General features: G+C 43.5%; 1 protein-coding gene across 5 annotated transcripts in view; it reads right to left on the bottom strand.

The window, feature by feature from the left end:
- eps8l2 (EPS8 like 2) overlaps positions 1-21,600 on the bottom strand; it is a 199,907-nt gene that overhangs the window by 102,018 nt on the left and 76,289 nt on the right. For 4 of the 5 annotated variants that reach the window (XM_059975679.1, XM_059975683.1, XM_059975681.1 and 1 more), the window contains exon 2: positions 17,727-17,773. In XM_059975679.1, coding sequence (XP_059831662.1) covers positions 17,727-17,769 — 43 coding nt within the window. In that variant the 5' untranslated portion in view covers positions 17,770-17,773. Of the gene's footprint in view, positions 1-9,181; positions 9,329-17,726; positions 17,774-21,600 lie in introns of those variants that run through there. The other variant, XM_059975682.1, reaches the window with a different exon arrangement.

Genomic DNA, 21,600 nt, shown 5'->3' with positions numbered 1-21,600 from the left:
CAGCTTTGAAACTTGATCAATTGTTTATCTAACCAAATGGCTGTGTGTGCCTCACATAAACAAACACTTCTTGGATTGAATTTCTCAAATTAATTATCCACGTGGCCCATTCCTGCCTTGTTACTGTGCTGATATTAGCATTCTCTATCAGTTGCTGACATTCCCAGCCATACATTTATAAAAATGTGCATTAGACAATAGACAATAGGTGCAGAAGTAGACCATTCGGCCCCTCGAGTCTGCACCGCCATTCTGAGATCATGGCTGATCATTCACTATCAATACCCAGTCCCTGCCTTGTCCCCATATCCCTCGATTCCCCTATCCATCAGATATCTATCCACTCCTTCTTGAAAGCATCCAGAGAATTGGCCTCCACCGTCTTCCGAGGCAGTGCATTCCACACCTCCACAACTCTCTGGGAGAAGAAGCTCTTCCTCAACTCTGTTTTAAATAACTGACCTCTTATTCTCAATCCATGCCCTCTGGTACTGGATTCTCCCAACATCTGGAACATATTTCCTGCCTCAATCCTATCAAATCCTTTAATTATCTTAAACGTTTCAATCAGATCCCCTCTCAATCTCCTCAATTCCAGCGTGTACAAGCCCAATCTCCCCAATCTCTCTGCGTAAGACAGCTCTGCCATCCCAGGAATCAACCTAGTGAATTTACGCTGCACTTCCTCAATTGCCAGAATGTCCTTCCTTAAACCTGGAGACCAAAACTGTACACAATATTCCAGGTGTGGTCTCACCAGGGCCCTGTACAAATGCAAAAGGACATCCTTGCTCTTGTACTCAATTCCCCTTGTAACAAAGGCCAACATTCCATTTGCCCTCTTCACTGCCTGTTGCACTTGCTCATTCACCTTCATTGACTGGTGAACTAGGACTCCTAGGTCTCTTTGCATTTCTCCCTTACCTAACTCTACACCGTTCAGACAAGACTCTGCCCTCTTGTTCCAGCTTCCAAAGTGGATAACTTCACATTTATTCACATTGAATGACATCTGCCAAGTATCTGCCCACTCACCCAGTCTATCCAAGTCTCCCTGTATTCTCCTAACGTCCTCTTCGCATGTCACACTGCCACCCAGTTTAGTATCATCAGCAAACTTGCTGATATAGTTTTCAATGCCCTCATCTAAATCGTTCAAATAAAGAGCTGTGGTCCCAATACAGAGCCCCGTGGTACCCCACTAGTCACCTCCAGCCAGTCCGAGAAACACCCATTCACTGCTACCCTTTGCTTTCTATCTGCCAACCAGTTTTCTATCCATGTTGAAACCCTGCCCCCAATGCCATGAGCTCTGATTTTACTCACCAATCTCCTATGTGGCACCTTATCGAATGCCTTCTGAAAATCTAGGTACACAACATCCACTGGCTTACCCTCGTCTAACATGCGTGTTACACCCTCAAAAAACTCCAACAGATTAGTCAAGCATGATTTGCCCTTGGTAAATCCATGCTGGCTCAGCCTAATCCTATTCCTGCCATCAAGATGTGCCACTATTTCGTCCTTAATAATGGACTCAAGCATCTTCCCCACGACTGACGTTAGGCTTCTCTTTCCCTCCCTTCTTGAAAAGTGGGATAACATTAGCCACTCTCCAATCTTCAGGAACTGATCCTGAATCTAAGGAACATTGGAAAATGATTACCAATGCATCCGCAATTTCCTGAGCCACCTCTTTTAGAACCCTCGGATGCAGACCATCTGGACCCGGGGATTTATTAGCCTTCAGTCCTATCAGTCTACTCATCTTTCCTAATGTCAATCTGTCTCAATTCCTCTGCTATCTTATGACCCTGGCCCATCCATACATCTGGGAGATTGCTTGTGTCCTCCCTGGTGAAGACAGATCTAAAGTACGCATTAAATTCTGTTGCCATTTCCCTGTTTCACATAACAATTTCTCCCAATTCATTCTTCAAGGGGCCAACATTGTTCTTAAATATCTTCTTTCTCTTCACATAGCTAAAAAAGCTTTTGCTATTCCCATTTATATTCCTGGCTAGACTGAGCTCATACCTGATTTTTTCTCTCCGTATTGCTTTTTTAGTTAAGATCTGCTGTTCCTTAAAACTTTCCCAATCATCTGTATTCCCACTCATCTTAGCCCCGTCATACTTCTTTTTCTTTAATGCTATACAATCTCTGACTTCCTTTGTCAACCACTGTGGCCCCTTCCCCCTCTTTGAATCCTTCCTTCTCATTGGAATGAACTGCTTTTGCATCTTTTGTATTATCCCCAAGAATATCTGCCACTGTTGATCCACTGTCTTTCCTGCCAGGGCATCCGCCCATTTAACTTTGGCCAGCTCTTCCCTCATGGCTCTGTAGTCTCCTTTATTTAATTGCAACACTGACACCTCTGATCTGCCCTTATCCCTCTCAAATTGTAGATAAAAACTTATCATGTTATGATCACTACTTCCTAATGGCTCCTTTACTTCAAGATCACTTATCAATTCCTGTTCATTACACATCACCAAGTCCAAAATAGCCTCGTTCCTGGTTGGCTCAAGCACAAGCTGTTCCAAATATACATCCCTTAGACACTCCACAAACTCCCTATCCTGGGGTCCAGCACCTACCTGATTCTCCCAGTTCACCTGCATGTTGAAATCTCCCATAACGACTGCATTACCTTTAGCACATGCCAATGTTAACTCCCTAATCAACTTGTACCCAATATCCACGCTACTGTTTGGGGGCCTGTACACAACACCCATTAGGGTCTTTTTACCCTTACTGTTCCTCAGCTCAATCCACACAGACTCTACTTCCCCTGTTCCCAAGTCACAGGGTATGGTATATTAGAGGACATAGTTCTTACTTAACATAAGCAACTAAAGGAGAACTTTTACTTATATAAATTTTCTGATTGCCATGTATAAATAGGTAGAATGTGGGGAAGTGCCAAATAGGGCAGCACAGTAGTGAAGTGATTAGCCCAATGCTTTACAGTACAAGTGACCCAGGTTCAATCCCCGCCATTGTATGTAAGGGGTTTGTATATTTTCTGCATGACTGCATAGGTTTCCTCTGGATGCTCCAGTTTCCCCCCACATTCCAAAGACATATGGTTGGTAGGTTAATTAGTCATTGTAAATTGTCCCAGTTAGGATCAAATTGGGAGATTGATAGATAGTATTTTATTGATCCCAAAGGAAATTACAGTGCCACAGTAGCATTACAAGTGCACAGCGGTAAATATTAGGAGAAGTAGAAAGAAAAAAAGAATAAGTTACCACAAGCAGTCTAACAAGAGAGTGTCATTATTTCCCCAGCTATAGGTTGATTCATTATACAGCCCAATGGCCAAGAGTAAGAATGACCTCCTATAATGTTCTTTGGAGCAGTGCAGTTCTGTTGGTGCTAAAAGTGCTCCTCTGTCCAGCCAAAGTGGCAGGTAAAGAGTGAGAAACATTGTCCAGGATTTTCCAGAGGGTCCTTTGCTCTACCACAGCCTCCAGTTTGTCCAATTTGACTCCTATAACAGAGCCAGCCTTTCTAATCAGTTTATTTGAAGCCTGTTGGTGCCATTGCCCCAGCACACCACCACATAGGTGACAACAGGTGGTAGAACATGTGAAGGAGAGGCCTGCATACTCTAAAGGACTTTAGTCTCCTCATCCTCTGTGTTGCTGTTTCACTCAAGTCTGTCATCCAGGTGAACCACAAAGTACTTGTAGGTCCTCACCCCATCACATCCATGCTGTTTTCTAGGTACATCTAGCAATAACTTTAATTATAATACTTCCTACAAACCGAAATGAAATTAATATATCATTCATTTGAATGAATCTCAAAGCTAAACACAGCAGGTGCAGGAAATCAAAAATAAAAATAGAAAATCCTGGAAGTAGCATATCAGGCAGCCTTTGTGGCAACATAGAAAGCATGTGCAAGCCCAACAGAAGCAGAGCCAAAGTTTAAAAAAGTTGATATTTCAGGACAATTATCTTTTATCAGAACATGATAATAACTTCTTAATCTAATTTTGTGATATTTGTTAACAGATAATATTCACCAGTTGTTTTCTCTTCCACCAACACTGTCAAATGGTTGGTATTTAGGACAGACCACTGAAACAACCTAACCATTTCAATTTCTAAATTACAACAATTATCATTTTCTCAATCAACTGTCCTACCCATTGATTCTAGAGATGATTTTAGCTGAAAGATAATGATTTATTAATAACACAGCATTTCCCTGATAAAATCAGCATCTCATTTTATATCATTTTCATTAAGCTCATTAATTATAGCAAGTAAGAGTTTAAGTATCAATTTAGTGGCATGATTATTATTAATGATCAAGCTCTTTGATCCAGAAAGTGTACAACTAAATTTATAAACACATTCTTTCAGGATGTGAAATGTTGGATATTTAAAAAATAATACTTTACATATTTTCAAATATATATTTTTATGTTTTTCTTATCACCTTTTCTCTGCAAATGATTATTTAATTCCTTCTTTATTTCTCTTTCTGTATCTGATTTGATATTGATTTCAGCATGCTAATTCCCTCGCCACCTTTCGGGTTCTCTTTTCCATTTGCAACATTTAATTTTCATTGGCTTTGGTGATGTATCGCTTAGCAAAGTCCTGGATGCCCCTGTTGCATCTTGTTGTTTTGATCATCTCTTGTATCAAAAATAGGAATGTTTAAATAACAGCCCTAACTCAAAGACAATCTGCTCCAAAAATTGCAGCATTTTAAAAGTAATATATTGCTAAGATGCACCAACATTCAAAGCAGACATCAAATTGAGATCCTCTCTGGCTGTTGAGATCCTAACTATCCTCACACGTCCTGACTATTTCACTTGATTCATCTGTAATTGGATAGGATTTGTAACTGGATTTGTAATTTATATTTGTATTGCAATTGTCTAATTGAAGGATATTCTTTTATCCCCACCTTATTAAAAACCAAGACATAAATTGGAATTTGCAAGGTGTATAAAACAGTGAGTTTAAACAAATGCTTGTGACTGACAAGATTCTGTCAAGTTAGGTTCCAAATTATGAAAAATGCAATTAGAATTTTAATGATTGAAGTCTTCCTCTTTGAAATTATGAAACTAGCTTTCAATTTTGAGTGAATGATCAACACTATACTTTCCTCCTTATTGGAAAGAAGAGCTCACGTGAAAGAGGCCATGTTTCTTCAGACTTCGTTACCACTGCCAAATGCAGCTGCATGGGTTTTCAGAACATTAGCCAATGGCTATTAAAATTTTATTATACTTTCAGCATCACAGGCAAATAAGACTCATTAAACATGTATAATTCTTTTGATGTTGTCTTCTAAACAGAGATGGTTTTAGCCAGTGCAGAGTGGGAAAGGAGACACAAGAGACTGCAGATACTGGAATCTGGAACACAACAAACAAGAAGCTGGAGCAACTCAGAGGTCAAGCAGCATTTGTGGAGGAAGATGGACAGTTGGTATTTTAGGTCAAGGCACTTCACCTGGACTGAAGGATGGAGGGTTAATAGCAAGTTTGAAGAAGGGAAGGAGTGGAACAAGAGCTGGTGGTTGAAAAGTGGATTCAAGTGAGGAAGGATGACTGGCAGATGCAGGATGGAAGAGTGGAAATATTGACAAGGGCTAAGAAGTGATAGTGGAGGTGGTGGAGCACTGAAGATTATGGGTTCTGATAGATGTGGAAGATGGAGCACTGACAAAGTAAAGGAGGTAGGGTAGGCAGATTGGAAGCGAGGAAGGGGACCCAACGAATGGAGTGTGTAGACAAAGGGCAGCTGAAATGAGTGGAAGTGAGAAGGAAATAAGGTAATAAGCAGCTTGAGTGAGTGTAGGAGGAACTGGGTAGATCAGAAGGAGATAGAATAGGGACAAAAGGGAACAGTTGAACTGAAATTGGAGAATTCAATGTTCATGCCTTGGAGGTGGAGATTAACCAGGCAGGATAGTTTGTGTTTAATCTCACTGTGGCAGTATAGGAACTGAACTCAGTTGTGTTGGGATGGGAATGGGGAGGAGAATTAAAATAATTGGCAATCTGTAGTTCTTGAAGGCCATGGCAGAGAGAGCACAGTTGCTTGGCAAAGCAGTTGCACTCCGAGAGCACTGCATACAATAACAACATTTGCAGTGTACAAATCTATTTATTTTGGCACAATGACATTCCCTAGCATTAACTATTGGCTGATAACTTATCCATACGCGTTGATTTGTTGCTCTCTCTGCAAAGTTAAATTTACAAGTTAACTTTGCCTCCGAGTGCTTGCCTTTATTTATTTGTTATGTAGTTGTGTAGACACAACCAAGCTGGAGGCAGCACATGTGAGTAAATGTCTGTCTCATCTGGACTGGGTGTTAGGGATTTTGGAGGAATAAGAACTTGTTCTGTTCTACACCTCCCAACAGGAGTGGAGGAGGGATAGGTGGGGTGCGTTGAGTGAACCAGAGAGTCATGGAGAGAGTGGTTCCAGTGGAATGAGAAAGGGAAGTTGAAGTTTGTATTGGGTTCAGAAGTTTCAAAGAATAATGTGTTGGAAGTACAGGCTGGTAGGGTGAAAAATGAGTACCGGGAACCAACATATAATTCTCCGTAACTTCCGCCACCTCCAACAGATTCCTACTACCAAGCACATCTTCCCCTCCCCCCTCTTTCTGTTTTCCGCAGGGATCGCTCCCTACGCGACTCCCTTATCCACTTGTCCCCCCCATCCCTTCCCACTGATCTCCCTCCTGGTACGTATCCTTGTAAGCAGAACAAGTGCTACACCTGTCCTTAAACTTCCTTCCTCACCACCATTCAGGGCCCCAGACAGTCCTTCCAGGTGAGGCGACACTTCACCTGTGAGTCGGCTGGTGTGGTATACTGTGTCCGGTGCTCCCGGTGTGGACTTTTATATATTGGTGAGACCCGACGCAGACTGTGACACCGTTTCGCTGAACACCTACGCTCGGTCCATCAGAGAAAGCAGGATCTCCCAGTAGCCACACATTTTAATTCCATGTCCCATTCCCATTCTGATATGTCAATCCATGGCCTCCTCTATTGTCAAAATGAATCCAAACTCAGGTTGGAGGAACAACACCTTATATACCGGCCGGGTAGCATCCAACCTGATGGCATGAACATTGACTTCTCTAACTTCCGTTAATGCCCCTCCTCCCCTTCTTACCCCATCTCTGACATATTTAGTTGTTTGCATGTTCTCCATCTCCCTCTGGTGCTTCCCCCCCCCCCACTTCTTTCTCCCAAGGCCTCCAGTCCCATGATCCTTTCCCTTCTCCAGCTCTGTATCACTTTCGCCAATCCCCTTTCCAGCTCTTAGCTTCATCCCACCCCCTCCGGTCTTCTCCTATCATTTTGCATTTCCCCCTCCTCCCACTACTTTCAAATCTCTTACTATCTCTCCTTTCAGTTAGTCCTGACGAAGGGTCTCGGCCCGAAACGTCAACAGTGCTTCTCCTTATAGATGCTGCCTGGCCTGCTGTGTTCCACCAGCATTTTGTGTGTGTTGACCGGGAACCCTGTCTCTGTTCTGACTTGAAGGAGGTTGGGTCTCACCATTGCCTGCAGCTAGCAAGTCTGAAGCTGGGGCTTCTAGCTCTAGGCCTGCTGGGATCCATCTTCAAAGGCAGAGGTGCATGAGGCCATCCTGTATCCACCCACAAGAAATAGGTGGAACAAACTTTTGTCAACCATCCTGCCTCTTGGGGAAATGACCTTATGGTTGGGGTGGTGGGGAGGAAGTAGACAAAGGTATGTGGAAGATGGGCACAAATGTAATCACTTGAAATTTCTAGACAATATGACATGACTGGATTTATAAATTTTGTTTGTAATATTGAATTTTTATTAGCTTTCATTTCTGCACTCTGACCATATAATCATGGTGAGGAGGGAAATGACAGAGGTACATCAAGCCCTGTACAAATTCCAGGATGGGACTGAGGTTTGTTATTGGCATCACAGTAAGATGATTGCCTGGCAGGAAAGCCACACTTTGCCTCATGTTCCTCATGTTCTGGTTTTGTGTTACAATTGGTGGCAAGATATTTATGCAGCTTCCAGCAGATCATCACAAATCTCAGCACCTGTTTGGTGGGCCACAGTCAGGTTCCTCCAGAGAATGAAGGTCGGGTGTCACTCCATCACAGTTTCTCCAGTTGTCTCTTCAACAAACCTCCTCCCAAGATCTTGGCAGAAAAACTGCTCCCTTAGTAGAGCCAACTCTTTCAATTGCCAACTTTTCTCTCCTGCCTCTACCCATTAAGTCATTCCCTTCTAGCTGCCTTGTGTCACCTCTGCTTGTTTCCTCATTCTCCTTGGCATTCTGATCATTGCTTTGCAAAGCAAATGCATCCATGCCTGGTTTGTGGTTGTTTATAATCTGAAGCAGAAAGATTGCACAAAACTTATTATATACATAGTCATAAAACTTACACTACTGTTGAATAAATAAGGGATAACTTCAAGTATTGTACCATTAAAATTATATACAATTTTAGCATAAAAACAGTCTTACAATCTGTCAAAAATAGGGCTCTGATTAAATCCACAAAGAAATATTGATTTAAATGGCAAATATGTGGACTTCTCTGCTACATGGAGTCTCTGAGGCAGCTTTATTGAATGCATTTAAGGGAATTTGGACAAGTGACTAAAATAGTAAAGCATTGAAGAATATTTTGATCAGTTGAAATGAAGCAAGCTAGGAAGAAATATTTGCATAAATGTTCTAATTTATGCCATGTTACCAATCTAAAATTAATCATAGTATTCTTCTGAATACACCAATATTAACTAGTGTCTTCAAAACAAGCATTTCAACAGGCATTGTCAAATAACATTCAACAATGAATAACACAGGGTAATGAAAATGTGGATGGCTGAAAGAATGAATAACAGGGCACGTTTTAAAGAGGATGCTAAAGAAAGAAAGATAAGTTGGAGATGTTAAGGGAGGAGCTCCAGGATGTAGGGCATAGCTGCCAAAGATGGGGCAATTAAATATGAAATGATTAAATATGAAGATGATGAAAAGGGAAAACCTGGAGGAAAGTCAAAAAAAAAGAAACTGGGACATGTGATATTAGATAAGTATTTATACAAAATCCCTTAAAACTTTATTTTTGAGGAATGAACTTCTTTACTAAAATAGCTTTCTAAAAATAATACCTTCAATTATTACTACTTTTGGCTTTGGGTAATTCAATCAATTCTTGCTCCTGATTTGCAGAGATCAAACAAATCCTTCTACAATACACGTCACTGAACAATGCATTTTGTATGGCTCTATGTATTGATCTTGCAGATGAATTTTTGCTGTCAATAAAAAAGACAAATAGGACAATCCTAAAGAAAAAGAATCACTTGTTAGATAAATATCAAACTTAACTTTTTGTTTGCTCTGTGGCCCAGGGATATTGGTTAATTGAAAATGTCAACAAATAGAAATGGATATTAAAACTGTTGTCTGAACTACTAAATAAATGAATTCAGAAAAGCAGAGTTTCTGTTTCTCAATATAGGATTGTATTGAATGAGGAAAACACAGTGATACCCTTCAATGATTCAAAGTACATTCATTATGAAATTATGTATGTCATGTACAATCTTGAGATTCCAATTCCCACAGATAGCCTTGAAACAACGAAAAAACCATGGAACCTGTTTAAAGAAAAACATCAAACTCGCAAAAAAAAAATAGTGCAAACGGCAAAAAACAAGCAAGGAATACAAATACAAGGAATACAAAGCACCAAATCACAAAGACTTTGAAAGAGTCCAGGCATATTCCATTCAGCTCAATCCTGAGCTGTTTCTCTCTCTATCTGCCGGCCGCAGCACTTGTTCACTCCGATCAAAACACACAAAACAGCAGCAAAATAAAGGAGTGACCAGAGACCAGAAACACACTATAACATGATGAGACAGTGTCCAATCCCCATTCTGTGTTGAATAAACCTTGCTCAAGGCCCATGGATTTCAGCACCATCCTTTGGCAGCTTTGTGCAAGAGTGGGAGAGAGCAGTCAGTAAGAGGGAGAGAGAGAGACCACCCACATGCAGATCGATGGTGCTGAACAGCTACCTGCCTTCTGCTCCCGTCCTCAATGATTTCAATCTCCTTTGACACTTTAATTAGCAGGATCGTCAAGAAATGGAGTTGTATGCCATCTCAAAGGCAACATGAGTGAATCTGCAGATGCTGGAAATAAATAAAAACACAAAATGCTGGCAGAACTCAGCAGGCCAGACAGCATCTATGGGAGGAGGTAGTGATGATGTTTTGGGCTGAAACCCTTCATCAGGAGGGAAGTAACATGGGATGGTCGAGGGGGGATAAGAAGTGGGGGGGAGGCATGAAGTTGCGATCTGGGAAGTGATAGGCTGAAGGGAAATGGGCCAGGGGGAAGGTGAAGAATTGTGGGAAATAAAAGAGAAAGAAAGGTAGGGCTGGGGGTAGATTATAGTGAGGGGGGAGAGTTCTGCCAGCATTTTGTGTTTTTATTTGTATCCCATCTCCAGGCTTCTTCATTCGAAATCTCGCCAAACTCCCTCAGAGACAGCAAAGCACCAGATTGCTCAAGACACGCCACCAAAATGTAGATCACAGGTTCAAAGAGTGGCACAACCATATTTGAAAGAACAAAAAGTAAATGAAGTGAAAGAAGTAGTTTTGTGAACTGTTTGAAGGAAGTCGCCTTTGGTCGCATGGTTTGCTGGTGCAATCTTCTTTCAGAAACCAGCTTCCTCCGGTTCTGTGTTAGTTTATCCATAAACCACGGACAAATGAAACTATTGTGGAGTCTGTGTGTGAAATTTCACTTTTCTGAAAGATGCATCATTAGTCCAAAGCAGGGATTCCAAACCTGGGTCTATGAACCCTTGGTTAATGATAGGGGGTCCATAGCATAAAAAAAGTTGGGAACTCTAGTCAAAAATGATGATGATTGCTTCCTGAATACTTCAAAGTCACAGACGTTTGTTAGTAACTTTGGTGAGAGTTATCAAGCAATGATGGGCAGAAACAAGAAAAGAACAATACTGTTGACAATACTTTAGCACTGTTTATGAAATGGCTGTTCTTCAGCTACGGGGCAGTGCAGAAATGTTAACACAGGTTCAGTACTAAGTGTCCAATTGATGCAAAGTTCAATAAGTGGGGGAGGGGCTTAGGCTATTGAACAGAGGTTATAACCTCATTCTCTTGTCTCAGAACTTGAGCTGCCTCACCAAATATTCCGGACCCAGATCTAATCAGTCAAGGAAGTAGCATTTCCTGAGACTGAATTCCTTTTGAAAGATTTATAAACATTTATTTATTGTGGAATCGGCAAAGTGCAGCCAATGTGCATATTAAGATTTCCCCTCATTCCTCATCAATTATTTGCACCTCAAGGAATTCAGTATGCCAAACATTTTGAAATAATAATACTGGGCTTCTTACAGATAACTTATGCTGCCTAAGATTGGTATGTGCCACCTTGTAATTCGTCAGAAGTCAAACTGTATGTTCACACCTACTGGTTGGAGACTCAGGCTTTGATACAGCAATTGGTTTATTTACATAAAACAGAGAACAAGTGGTATTGCGTGGGAAAATATATATTTCTTTATCCTCCCAGATCTATAATAATGATCCACTATATTGTTCCTGGAATGGACCATTTCATACTGCAACCTTGATCTAGGCCAATGCCTGTTGTTCAAAACAAAACTCAATAGAACACAAAATGCTTTGCACCTTTTGAATTTAAACTCCAATGAGATTGGAGGTTGATTCCAACTTAAAAGAAGTTGTTCACCAAAATGCAATCAGTGATTTGGTTGCTCCAAATCCCACAGTTATTCCAACAATGGTATTTGATAACAGAAAGATAGAGAAGTGTAAAAAATGCTTCTCTTGTTGGTCAGTTGAATAATCAATGTTTCTGACTGCCTAGTAGGCTTCTTTTAACTCTTGGAGTGAGTCTGGCTGCCAGGCAAGAAGGTGGTTCATTGCTTGTTGCAGAGGCAATAGGTGGCATTGAAATGGAGCTGGAGCTAGCAAAAGGACTTGACTGCAAACTGAGCTGAGATCAGCACAAGTAGTAAATTAATTTCTGATTCATGAACTTTGTTCCAAAGTACAACACTGAATAAGCCTTTTATGTGGTAGGTCATGAGGTAGGTTTGGCGATGCCTATAAAACCAGAGCAGATTACAGGAAACAATGATCCTCAGTAATCTTTATTACATGGTTATCATTTTCAAAATATCACTCATAGTGACAAGTGTTCTTCTTATAACAAATTTGATATACATTGCCAGGAAATGTTTCCAACATTTGTCATTTAATAATAGCATCAAGCCCTAGATGGAAGTTCTAGAACTCACTTCAGGTGTACAACTTCCTCAGACTGAAGAAGGATAGAGCTTTGGGTGGAAACCTCACATCTGTTGAACATTAATCTGGCTTTTCACTGAAGCTGTTGCTTAACTGTTGCATTATAAAATAAATGTCATGCTTTACTGTCCCTGAAGGGCTGTTCTAGATTTTTTTCATTTAGATTCTTACAAGCAGACTTAAATCTCTGTCATAAAATTAGAAAGGGCAGTTTGAATATGTTTGCAAGAAAGAATGCAAAATCTTTCTGCCTGCAGTTTTAAAAGTGACATTAATATATTTCAAAATATTATGTTGGTTTAAATTCTGAATTAAATACTGAGGAATGTCAGATCATGGTATTAAGAATTTGGACTCCAGAATCGCTAGGCTAATTTTCTTGTTAATAAGTCATTCAGTTACTAAATACAAATATGTTTAATTATTAACCCTTAAATCAAATCTATGTTTAAATTTGAATGAACACGATTGCATTAAATAACAAATTGTAGTATTGTAGTGGTGTGCTACACGCAGCACCAATAATGACACAGAGTCAGTGAGCTGCAGTTACAAAAGAGGTTTATTCAAACTTTGCGGCATCACGTTAAAGCCTTCCTGATCCCACCCTCCCCAGGCGGGAATGCTGTAGGGGGCACGTATTCACAGTCCCGTCCCGCGCGCGGGCTTTTCCCCTTGCTGGTGAAGTGGGCTTGGCGCCATCTTTGGGACTTGCCTCAATGTCGGCGCGCGCCGCTTTGTGAGCCAGTTCGAGTGTGCTGGGAAGTGGGTCACCACATAACCCCCCCCACCCCAGAACCGGCGAAACACCCCCCAATGTCCACAGTCTGGGTCGGACTCTGTTTGGGAGGTCTGTCTCTGCGCCGCGGTGCCTGAAACTCAACTGGCTGCGCCAAGTCCACATGGGCCGGTTTGAGTCGGTCCACCGTGAAAACCTTCTCTTTCCCCCCAATGTCCAGCACGAATCTGGACCCGTTGTTTCTGATCATCGTAAATGGCCCCTCGTAGGGCCACTGTAGCGGTGCCTGATGTCCGCTCCATCGTACAAAAACGAACTTACAGTTCTACAGGTCTTTGGGTACGCAGGTTGAATTCTGCCCATGCTGCGAAGTGGGTATGGGGGCCAGGTTACCAAGCCTCTCGCGTAGTCTGCCCAGGACTGCTGTGGGTTCTTCCTCTTGCCCCCTTGGGATTGGTATGAACTCTCCTGGGATGACCAGGGGAGCGCCATACACCAACTCGGCCGACGAGGTGTGCAGATCCTCTTTGGCCACCGTGCGGATTCCGAGCAGGACCCAGGGGAGCTTGTCCACCCAGTTAGGCCCGCCTCAAAGGTGACTTTAGGTGATGGTGGAAACTCTCCACTAGTCCATTCGACTGTGGGTGGTAGGCAGTTGTGTGGTGCAGCTGTGTCCCCAAAAGGCTGGCCATAGCTGACCAGAGGCTGGAGGTGAACTGGGCGCCTCTGTCGGAGGTAATGTGGGCTGGTACACTAAAGCAAGATACCCAGGTGGCAATCAGTGCCCAGGTGCAAGATTCAGAGGTGGTGTCGGTGAGCGGGACCGCCTCTGGCCATCTTGTGAACTGGTCCACGATAGTCAGGAGGTGCTGCGCTCTGCGTGACACTGGCAGGGGGTCCACGATGTCCGCATGAATGTGGTCGAAACGACGGTGGGCGGGGTGGAACTTCTGCGGCAGAGCTTTGGTGTGCCGCTGCACCTTGGCCATCTGGCAGTGCATGCACGTTTTGGCCCATTCACTGACCTGCTTGCGGAGTCCGTGCCAAACGAACCTGTTGGAGACCATCCAGACGGTTGTCCTGATGGAGGGGTGCGCTAAGTTATGAATGGAGTTGAAAACGTGCCGCCGCCAGGCTGCCGGAACAACGGGGCGGGGTTGGCCGGTGGTGACTTCACAGAGTAGGGTCCTCTCACCTGGGCCTACAGGGAGGTCCTGGAGCTGCAAACTGGAGACTACAGTCCTGTAGCTAGGGATCTCCTCGTCTGCCTGCTGCACCTCTGCCGATGTTTCATAGTCATTCCCCTTGGACACGGCTTGGATGTTAGGATGGGAGAGGGTGAGCGCCACGACATTGCCCTTTCCCGAGACATGCCAGACATCCGTCGTGTATTCGGAGATGTAGGACAGAGGTCGCTACTGGCGGGACGACCAGGGGTCGGATGCTTTCGTGAACACAAAGGTAAGTGGTTTTGTGGTCTGTGAACGCAGTGAAGGGCCTACCTTCTAAGAAGTACCTGAAATGCCGGATTGCCAGGTATAGCGCCAACAGTTCCCAGTCGAAAGCACTGTATTTGAGCTCGGGTGGTCGTAGGTGTTTGCTGAAAAACGCCAGGGGTTGCCAGCGACCCTCGATGAGTTGTTCCAGCACTCCACCGACTGCTGTGTTAGATGTGTCCACTGTGAGGGCGGTAGGGACGTCCGTTCTGGGGTGCACAAGCATCGCGGCATTTGCCAAGGCTTCTTTGGTTTTAATGAAAGCGGCGGCGGACTCCTCATCCCTGGTAATGTCCTTGCTCTTACCCGACATCAGGGCGAACAGGGGGCGCATGATTTGGGCAGCTGAAGGGAGGAAGCGGTGGTAGAAACTCACCATATCCACGAATTCCTGAAGGCCTTTGATTGTGTTGGGTCGGGGGAAATGGCGGACCTTGTCTACCTTGGCGGGCGGAGGAGTTGCCCCGTCTTTAGTAATCCTGTGGCCCAGGAAGTCGATGGTGTCGAGCCCAAACTGGCATTTGGCCGGGTTGATTGTCAGGCTGTATTCACTCAGTCGGGCGTAGAGTTGACAGAGGTGGGACAGATGCTCCTGACGACTGCTGTTGGCTATGAGGATGTTGGCCAAATAGATGAAAGCGAAGTCCAGGTAGCGTCCCACCGTGTCCATTAACCGCTAAAACATCTGTGCAGCATTCTTTAGGCCAAACGGCATGCAGAGGAACTCGAAAAGGCCGAAAGGGGTGATGAGTGCCGTTTTGGGGGTGTCGTCCGGATGCATCAGGTTTTGATAGTATCCCTGGACGAGGTCTACCTCGGAGAAGATCCATGCGCGGTGCAGGTTTGCTGCAAAGTCCTGAATGTGCAGCACAGGGTAGCGGTCCGGTGTTGTAGCCTTGTTCAGTCTGCGGTAGTCGCCGCATGGTCTCCAGCCCCCTGTCGCTTTGGGCACCATGTGCAGGGGGGAGGCCCATGGGCTGTCGGACCGCCGTATGATTCGCAATTCCTCCATCCTCTTGAACTTCTCCTTCACCAGCCGGAGACTGTCTGGGGGAAGCCTTCGAGCACGGGCGTGGAGGGGTGGTCCTTGTGTCGGGATGTGGAGCTGTACGCCGTGTCTGGGCATGGCTGCCATGAACTGCGGTGCCAGAACCGATGGGAAATCCACCAGGACTCTAGTGAAGTCGTTGTCGGAGAGATTGATGGAGTCTAGGTGTGGGGCTAGCAACTGGGCTTCACCCAGGGAGAATGTTTGAAAGATCTCGGCGTGGACCAGTCTCTTCCTTGGCAGGTTGACCAGTAGGCTGTGAGCCTGCAAAAAATCCGCACCCAGGAGCGGTTGGGCTACGGCGGCCAGTGTGAAGTCCCCCGTGAACCAGCTGGAGCCGAACTGTAGCCGCACTGTACGGGTGCCGTAGGTCCTTACTGTGCTGCCGTTCGCGGCCCTCAGGGTGGGACCCGGTTCTCTGTTGTGGGTGTCGTAACTCGTCAGAGGTAAGACGCTGATCTCGGCTCTGGTGTCAATCAAAAAGTGGCGTCCCGACTGCTTGTCCCAGACATACAGGAGGCTGGCCCTGGTGTTTCCCGGGAACTTGCAGGGTGGGCTTCTGCGCCCCACTGCTGGTGGTAGAAACACCATTGTTCGTTGATCTCCTCACCCCTGCCTCTGGGGTTAGTGGGCTCTGCGGCCGGGCCTGGTCTGGTTTTCTGGTTTGCTGCTGGGAGCGTGGCCTGGTGGTCTGTGCGACGGACACCCCACTCTCCTTCTTGGCGTTCTACAGCAAGTCTGCCCGGGCTGCCACCTTCCGGGGTCACTGGACAGCAGCAGGCATATGTCCTCGGGCAGCTGCTCCAGGAACGCCTGCTCAAACATGAGGCAGGGCTTGTGACCTCTGGCCAGGGACAGCATCTCGTTCATCAAAGCCGAAGGTGGCCTGTCCCCCAAACCATCCAGGTGCAGTAAGCGGGCAGCTCGCTCGTGCTGTGAGAGTCCGGAAGTCCTTATGAGCAAGGCTTTGAATTCTGTGTATTTGCCGTCCGCTGGGGGCGATTGTATGAACTCCTCAACCTGGGCGGCTGTCTCCTGGTCGAGGGAGCTCACCACATAGTAGTAACGTGTGGCATCTGAGGTTATCTGCCGAATGTGGAGTTGGGCCTCTGCCTGCTGAAACCATAGGTGAGGTCGCAGCATCCAGAAGCTTGGCAGTTTTAACGAAACTGCACGAACAGATGCGGCGTCATTCATCTCCAGTCCAAATATCATTTGGGCCATCGGGGTCACCAATTGTAGCGGTGTGCTACACGCAGCGCTGCAATAACGACACGGAGTCGGTGAACTGCAGTTGCAAAAGAGGTTTATTCAAACTTCGCGGCCTCGCTTTAAAGCCTTCCTGATCCCACCCTCCCCGGGCGGGAATGCTGTAGGGGGCGTGTATTCACAGTCCCATCCCGCGCGCGGGCTTTTCCCCTTACTGGTGAAGCAGGCTTGGCGCCCTCTTTGGGACCGGCCTCAATGCCGGCGCACGCCGCTTTGTGAGCCGGTTCGAGTGCGCTGGGAAGTGGGCTGCCACAGTATAATATAACATTTTTATGCATGATGAATGAAAGTTTGTATAAATGAAAATGCAACACATCCTGATATGATTTGTCCTTTGTGTAATTCCAGCACAGCTGTGATAGAGTTGCATGGCCTTCAATGGAACTGATTATGAAAATGGAGCACAATGCCACAGTGTAATATAACGTGACCAAATGAGATTTTATGTCATCTTTAACAAGCATCCCATGACATTTCCCAAGTATACGATCAAACAAACAAACAAACCATATAAAGATTATATTGGGACAGATGATTAAAAGCTTGGCCAGTGAACCAAATTTTTAGGACTGTATTAAAAGAGGATGGAGAAGAATAGAAGAATAGAAGCTCAGGAAGGGAATACTAGGGTTTAGGACCTTATGCCCTGAAGAATGATAGAAAGAGAATTAGAGGTAAAAAGGGTGGTGCAGCTTAACTTTGGTATGATCACAAGACTGGATTACAAGGTGCACAAATCTTAAAGAGCTGTACAACTGGAAAAGAAAGTTTGCAACTCACCATATAGAGCTTTTGCACTCAACCTGCCTTCAGCTGCCGACATCCTGCTGCAAAACAGATAACAAAAATAAGTCATTTGCAACATTAGCTCAGCATCTATCTCTGTTCAAGATGTTGTGCACAATAGCGATGGACACGTCTATCAGCTACAATAAGGTAAATGCAGTGTGCAGCATGTCTCATACTCAAATGAGGGCTCCACTTTCAACTTCCAATCTATATTTGGTTAGCTGAATGTTGCCAGAGTGCTAAGCTTTGTACAAACAACTCTGAGCTTGGAAAGGAGATCATGTCCAACTACACTTTGTAAAAGGCACATGTGGTCTGTCCTGTGTTCAGCATTATGTTTTACTCTCTCATTACTCACACAGGTCAGCAGGTAGCAATCTTGGTCCGAATACTCAAGCCACTCCTGGCCAGGGACTTACACACTTTCAGTACTATTTGTATTTACAATTTGTCACAGTTGCTGCTTTTATCTAGAGATATTGTTATCGGCAACCGCAGCCCTGTCACTGAAACTGATGCGACAACACAAGAAAATAAGTGTGGGAGAGGCCTTTTAAGTCTGCGCCACCATTTAATACCTTCACCTTTTCATAACTCTCCATCCTTGACCTACTGAGTAGTAATCTACCTCCAGTTTAAATGGTTCTAATGATCCTAATTTCAGTACCCTCCTGGGCAAAGAAATTCTATTTATCTGTTTCAAATAATCAGCCTTTCATCTTTCGCTATGCCCCTTGTTTGAGACTCACTTGTTAGTAAAAATATCCAGCATTAATCCTGTCAACACCATTAGGATCTTATATTTTAGAATATGGTCATCCATCATTCTCCTAAACTTATTGAATAAAGAAACAAACTATTTCGTCTCTCTTGGTAGGAGCTCTCTCTCATCCTAGGAATTGGCCTGGCCAGGTGAATCACCTTTGCATTATTACTCCATCTTTTATTTGCATTGGGAACCAAAAATATGCAGTTTTCCAGGTGAGGAATCACTAATATCGTGCAGAATGCAACAAATTCACCTCCTCTCCCATTTTTAATATTCAACACTTCTGCAATGAAGGCTAAAATGCTGTTTGTTTGCCTTCTTAACTACCCGTTGGACCTGCCTGACGGCTTTTTGTGGTTAACTCACTGGATCACATGATCTTTCTATCTCTCTCCACTAAGATGATTTGCCTTTTGATTTCCTTCAGCGATGTTCATGGCATTATACTTCCCTATATTCTATTCCATTTGCCAGTCTTTTGCCCACTGAGTCTGCTGTTTTTTTCCATATTCTTTCAACAATATGAAAGAGGCATTTATTTTTACACACAGATAAAATAAAATTAACGGGATATTTATCTGTTGAAGAAACACTACAGGTGTTTACCCATATACATCTCTCTCATATTGTATAAACACATTTCATGGACAATGGTGTGCTGTGCACAGAGGTGTAAACATGCATACTGCAAAGAATAATGGGACAGAACATATGAACCACGAGGGGACTGAGTTGACACCTTCATGATGGGAGGGAATCAGACAGCAAGAAGATGCCTCTAATTACAAGCCTTCGCAATTGAGGTTTTGCTGAATAGTCGCGTCATCTGAAATTACTCCATACCTGCCAAAGTATAAATACAGAAGGAGGAAGGGGGTAAATACTAGAAGTTTGTATCTATTGTTCTACACCTTCATTTTGAGGATCCTCAACACTTTCCCCCGGTATTCATCATTTATAGACTTGTTGAAGCACAAGGACCAGTGGTAAGAACAAAAGGATGGGATCTTGTAATCAGACTTTAGGAAATGGAAAAGAGATTTAGAAAAGATTCATGAGCTGTAACCTCATGACAAACCTTAGCGTTTCATGGTAACAAATTGTGGAGAACTACATATACCTGTCTGGACATGCCCCCTGCTGACTGCTCCTGTGGCTCCTCCCACAGACCCCTGTATAAAGGCGATTGAGTCCTGAGCCCGGCCCTCAGTCTCCAGGATGGAGTATGGTGGTCAACCACTGCTTGTTCCTTCTTCCAGTCAATAAAAGCCGATATCTCGCCTTTACGTCTCAGAGAGAGTTATTGATGGTGCATCACAAATACAGCAAAGGAGATTTAGAAGCAGGACCTCAAAGGCTACAACCTCACGATAAACCTCAGCGTTTCACAGTAACAGAGTAAATGAACATGTGGCTTCAGAGATTATGCAAGAGAGTGCTTTAGATTTCTGAGATTTGGCATAGTTTGTGGGGCTGCGGGGTCTGTAAGAACGGGGTAGCTTACATATCAGCAGGACTAGAGCCAATATCCTCAGTGGACATTTTGGTAGAGCTGTCGGGCTGCTGGAAAGGTTTACATTAGTTTGGCAGATGTGGATGTGAATCTTCGAGGGAATGCAGGAGAGAAAAGTAGTGAGGGAAATAAACAGAGGGAGCAATTGCAAGCAGCAAAGAGAATCAAAGTAAATAAATATGTTAAAAGGGCAGGATTAAAAAATACTGTGTCTCAATGCATGCAGCATTCACCATAGAGCAGACATATAAATAACAGAAATAAAAGTAAATAGGTATGATCTAATTGCCAATGAGAAAATGTGATTGTTGTGCAACTAGAATTGGGAGCTAAATATTCAAAGTTACTTGTCATTCAGGATGTATTGGCTAAAAAGGGATGTATTGGCTATAGGTAGTCCTTTTATTAATGGAAGAAATTTGTTCAGTTGTGGCAAAGGATCTTGGATTAGCAGATCATGGCACAAAACTAGAACTATGATGAAGCTAAAAAAAATGAGACTTCATGAAGATTGCATAGAACATACCAAATAATGTGCAGTTTTGGGTATAAATCAAGAAGCTAGGAGCAGTTAACAGGGTAATAATGGAGGCCTGTAATCTTTATAAAGTCTGGACAAGTTAGATTAGTGGCAATAAGCTGAAAGTCAATATTCATGGAACGTAAATAAGTTGGCTTTCTATGTTAGAAAATGTCTATATTAGATCTAGTCTTGTATAAGGAGAAAGTTGATTAATAATCTTTTTGCAAAGAGGACTTTAGGGAAGAGTAATCAGAATATGGTAGAGTTTTACATTGAGTTTGAAATATGTTTTAGTTCAATCCAAGAGTAGGGACTTTCAACACCAAACAATTTAAAACTAAGTAAACTTTGGAAGCGTGAGGGACACATTAGATTGGATAACTCCTCTATGTTAAAAGATAAGTGGGCAGGTTATGGACAGCACTTAAAACAAAAGGAAATGATTTGCAAATAAATTTATTCCTTTAAGGCACAAACCTGATGGAAGAAATCATTCATGAATAACTGAAAAAATTATTCAAATTAGTTGAAAAGAAGAGACTTGTAAAGTTGCCAGAAATAACAGTGAACTTGTGGGTTCGAAACATTTTACAATTCAGCAAAGAAGTTCCGAGAAATAGTTGAAGGGAAAGTAAAATATGAGTAAGCTAGTGAGAAACATGTAGAAGAAACTATAGGTAAAATTAGAAACCTTTTATGGTTATGTACCAAGATGCAGGAGCAGAGTTAGGCATTGGGCCCGTTGAGTCTGCGCCAGCATTCGATTGTAATTGTTTTATTTTCCTTCTCAAAACTATTCACTTGTCTGCTCCCCATAACCTTTGTCACACTTACTAATTAGGTACCTTTGAACTTTAAATATAGGCAATGACTTGACAACCACAGTTGCTCATAGCAATGAATTCCACAGATTCACCAACCTCTGGCTAAAGAAAATTTCTCCTATTTTGAGACTATGCCTTCTTGTCCAAAATTCGCTCATGAATGGAAACATTTTCTGTATGTTGTATCATCTAGGACTTTCAATATTTGGTAGCTTTCAATGAGATCATTCTCAAAT

The sequence above is a fragment of the Hypanus sabinus genome, chromosome 7 (genome assembly GCF_030144855.1).
Source record: "Hypanus sabinus isolate sHypSab1 chromosome 7, sHypSab1.hap1, whole genome shotgun sequence".
NCBI classification, from domain to species: Eukaryota; Metazoa; Chordata; class Chondrichthyes; order Myliobatiformes; family Dasyatidae; genus Hypanus; species Hypanus sabinus.
Note: the sequence above shows the minus strand (reverse complement) of the source record. Positions and strands in the feature narration are given on the sequence as shown.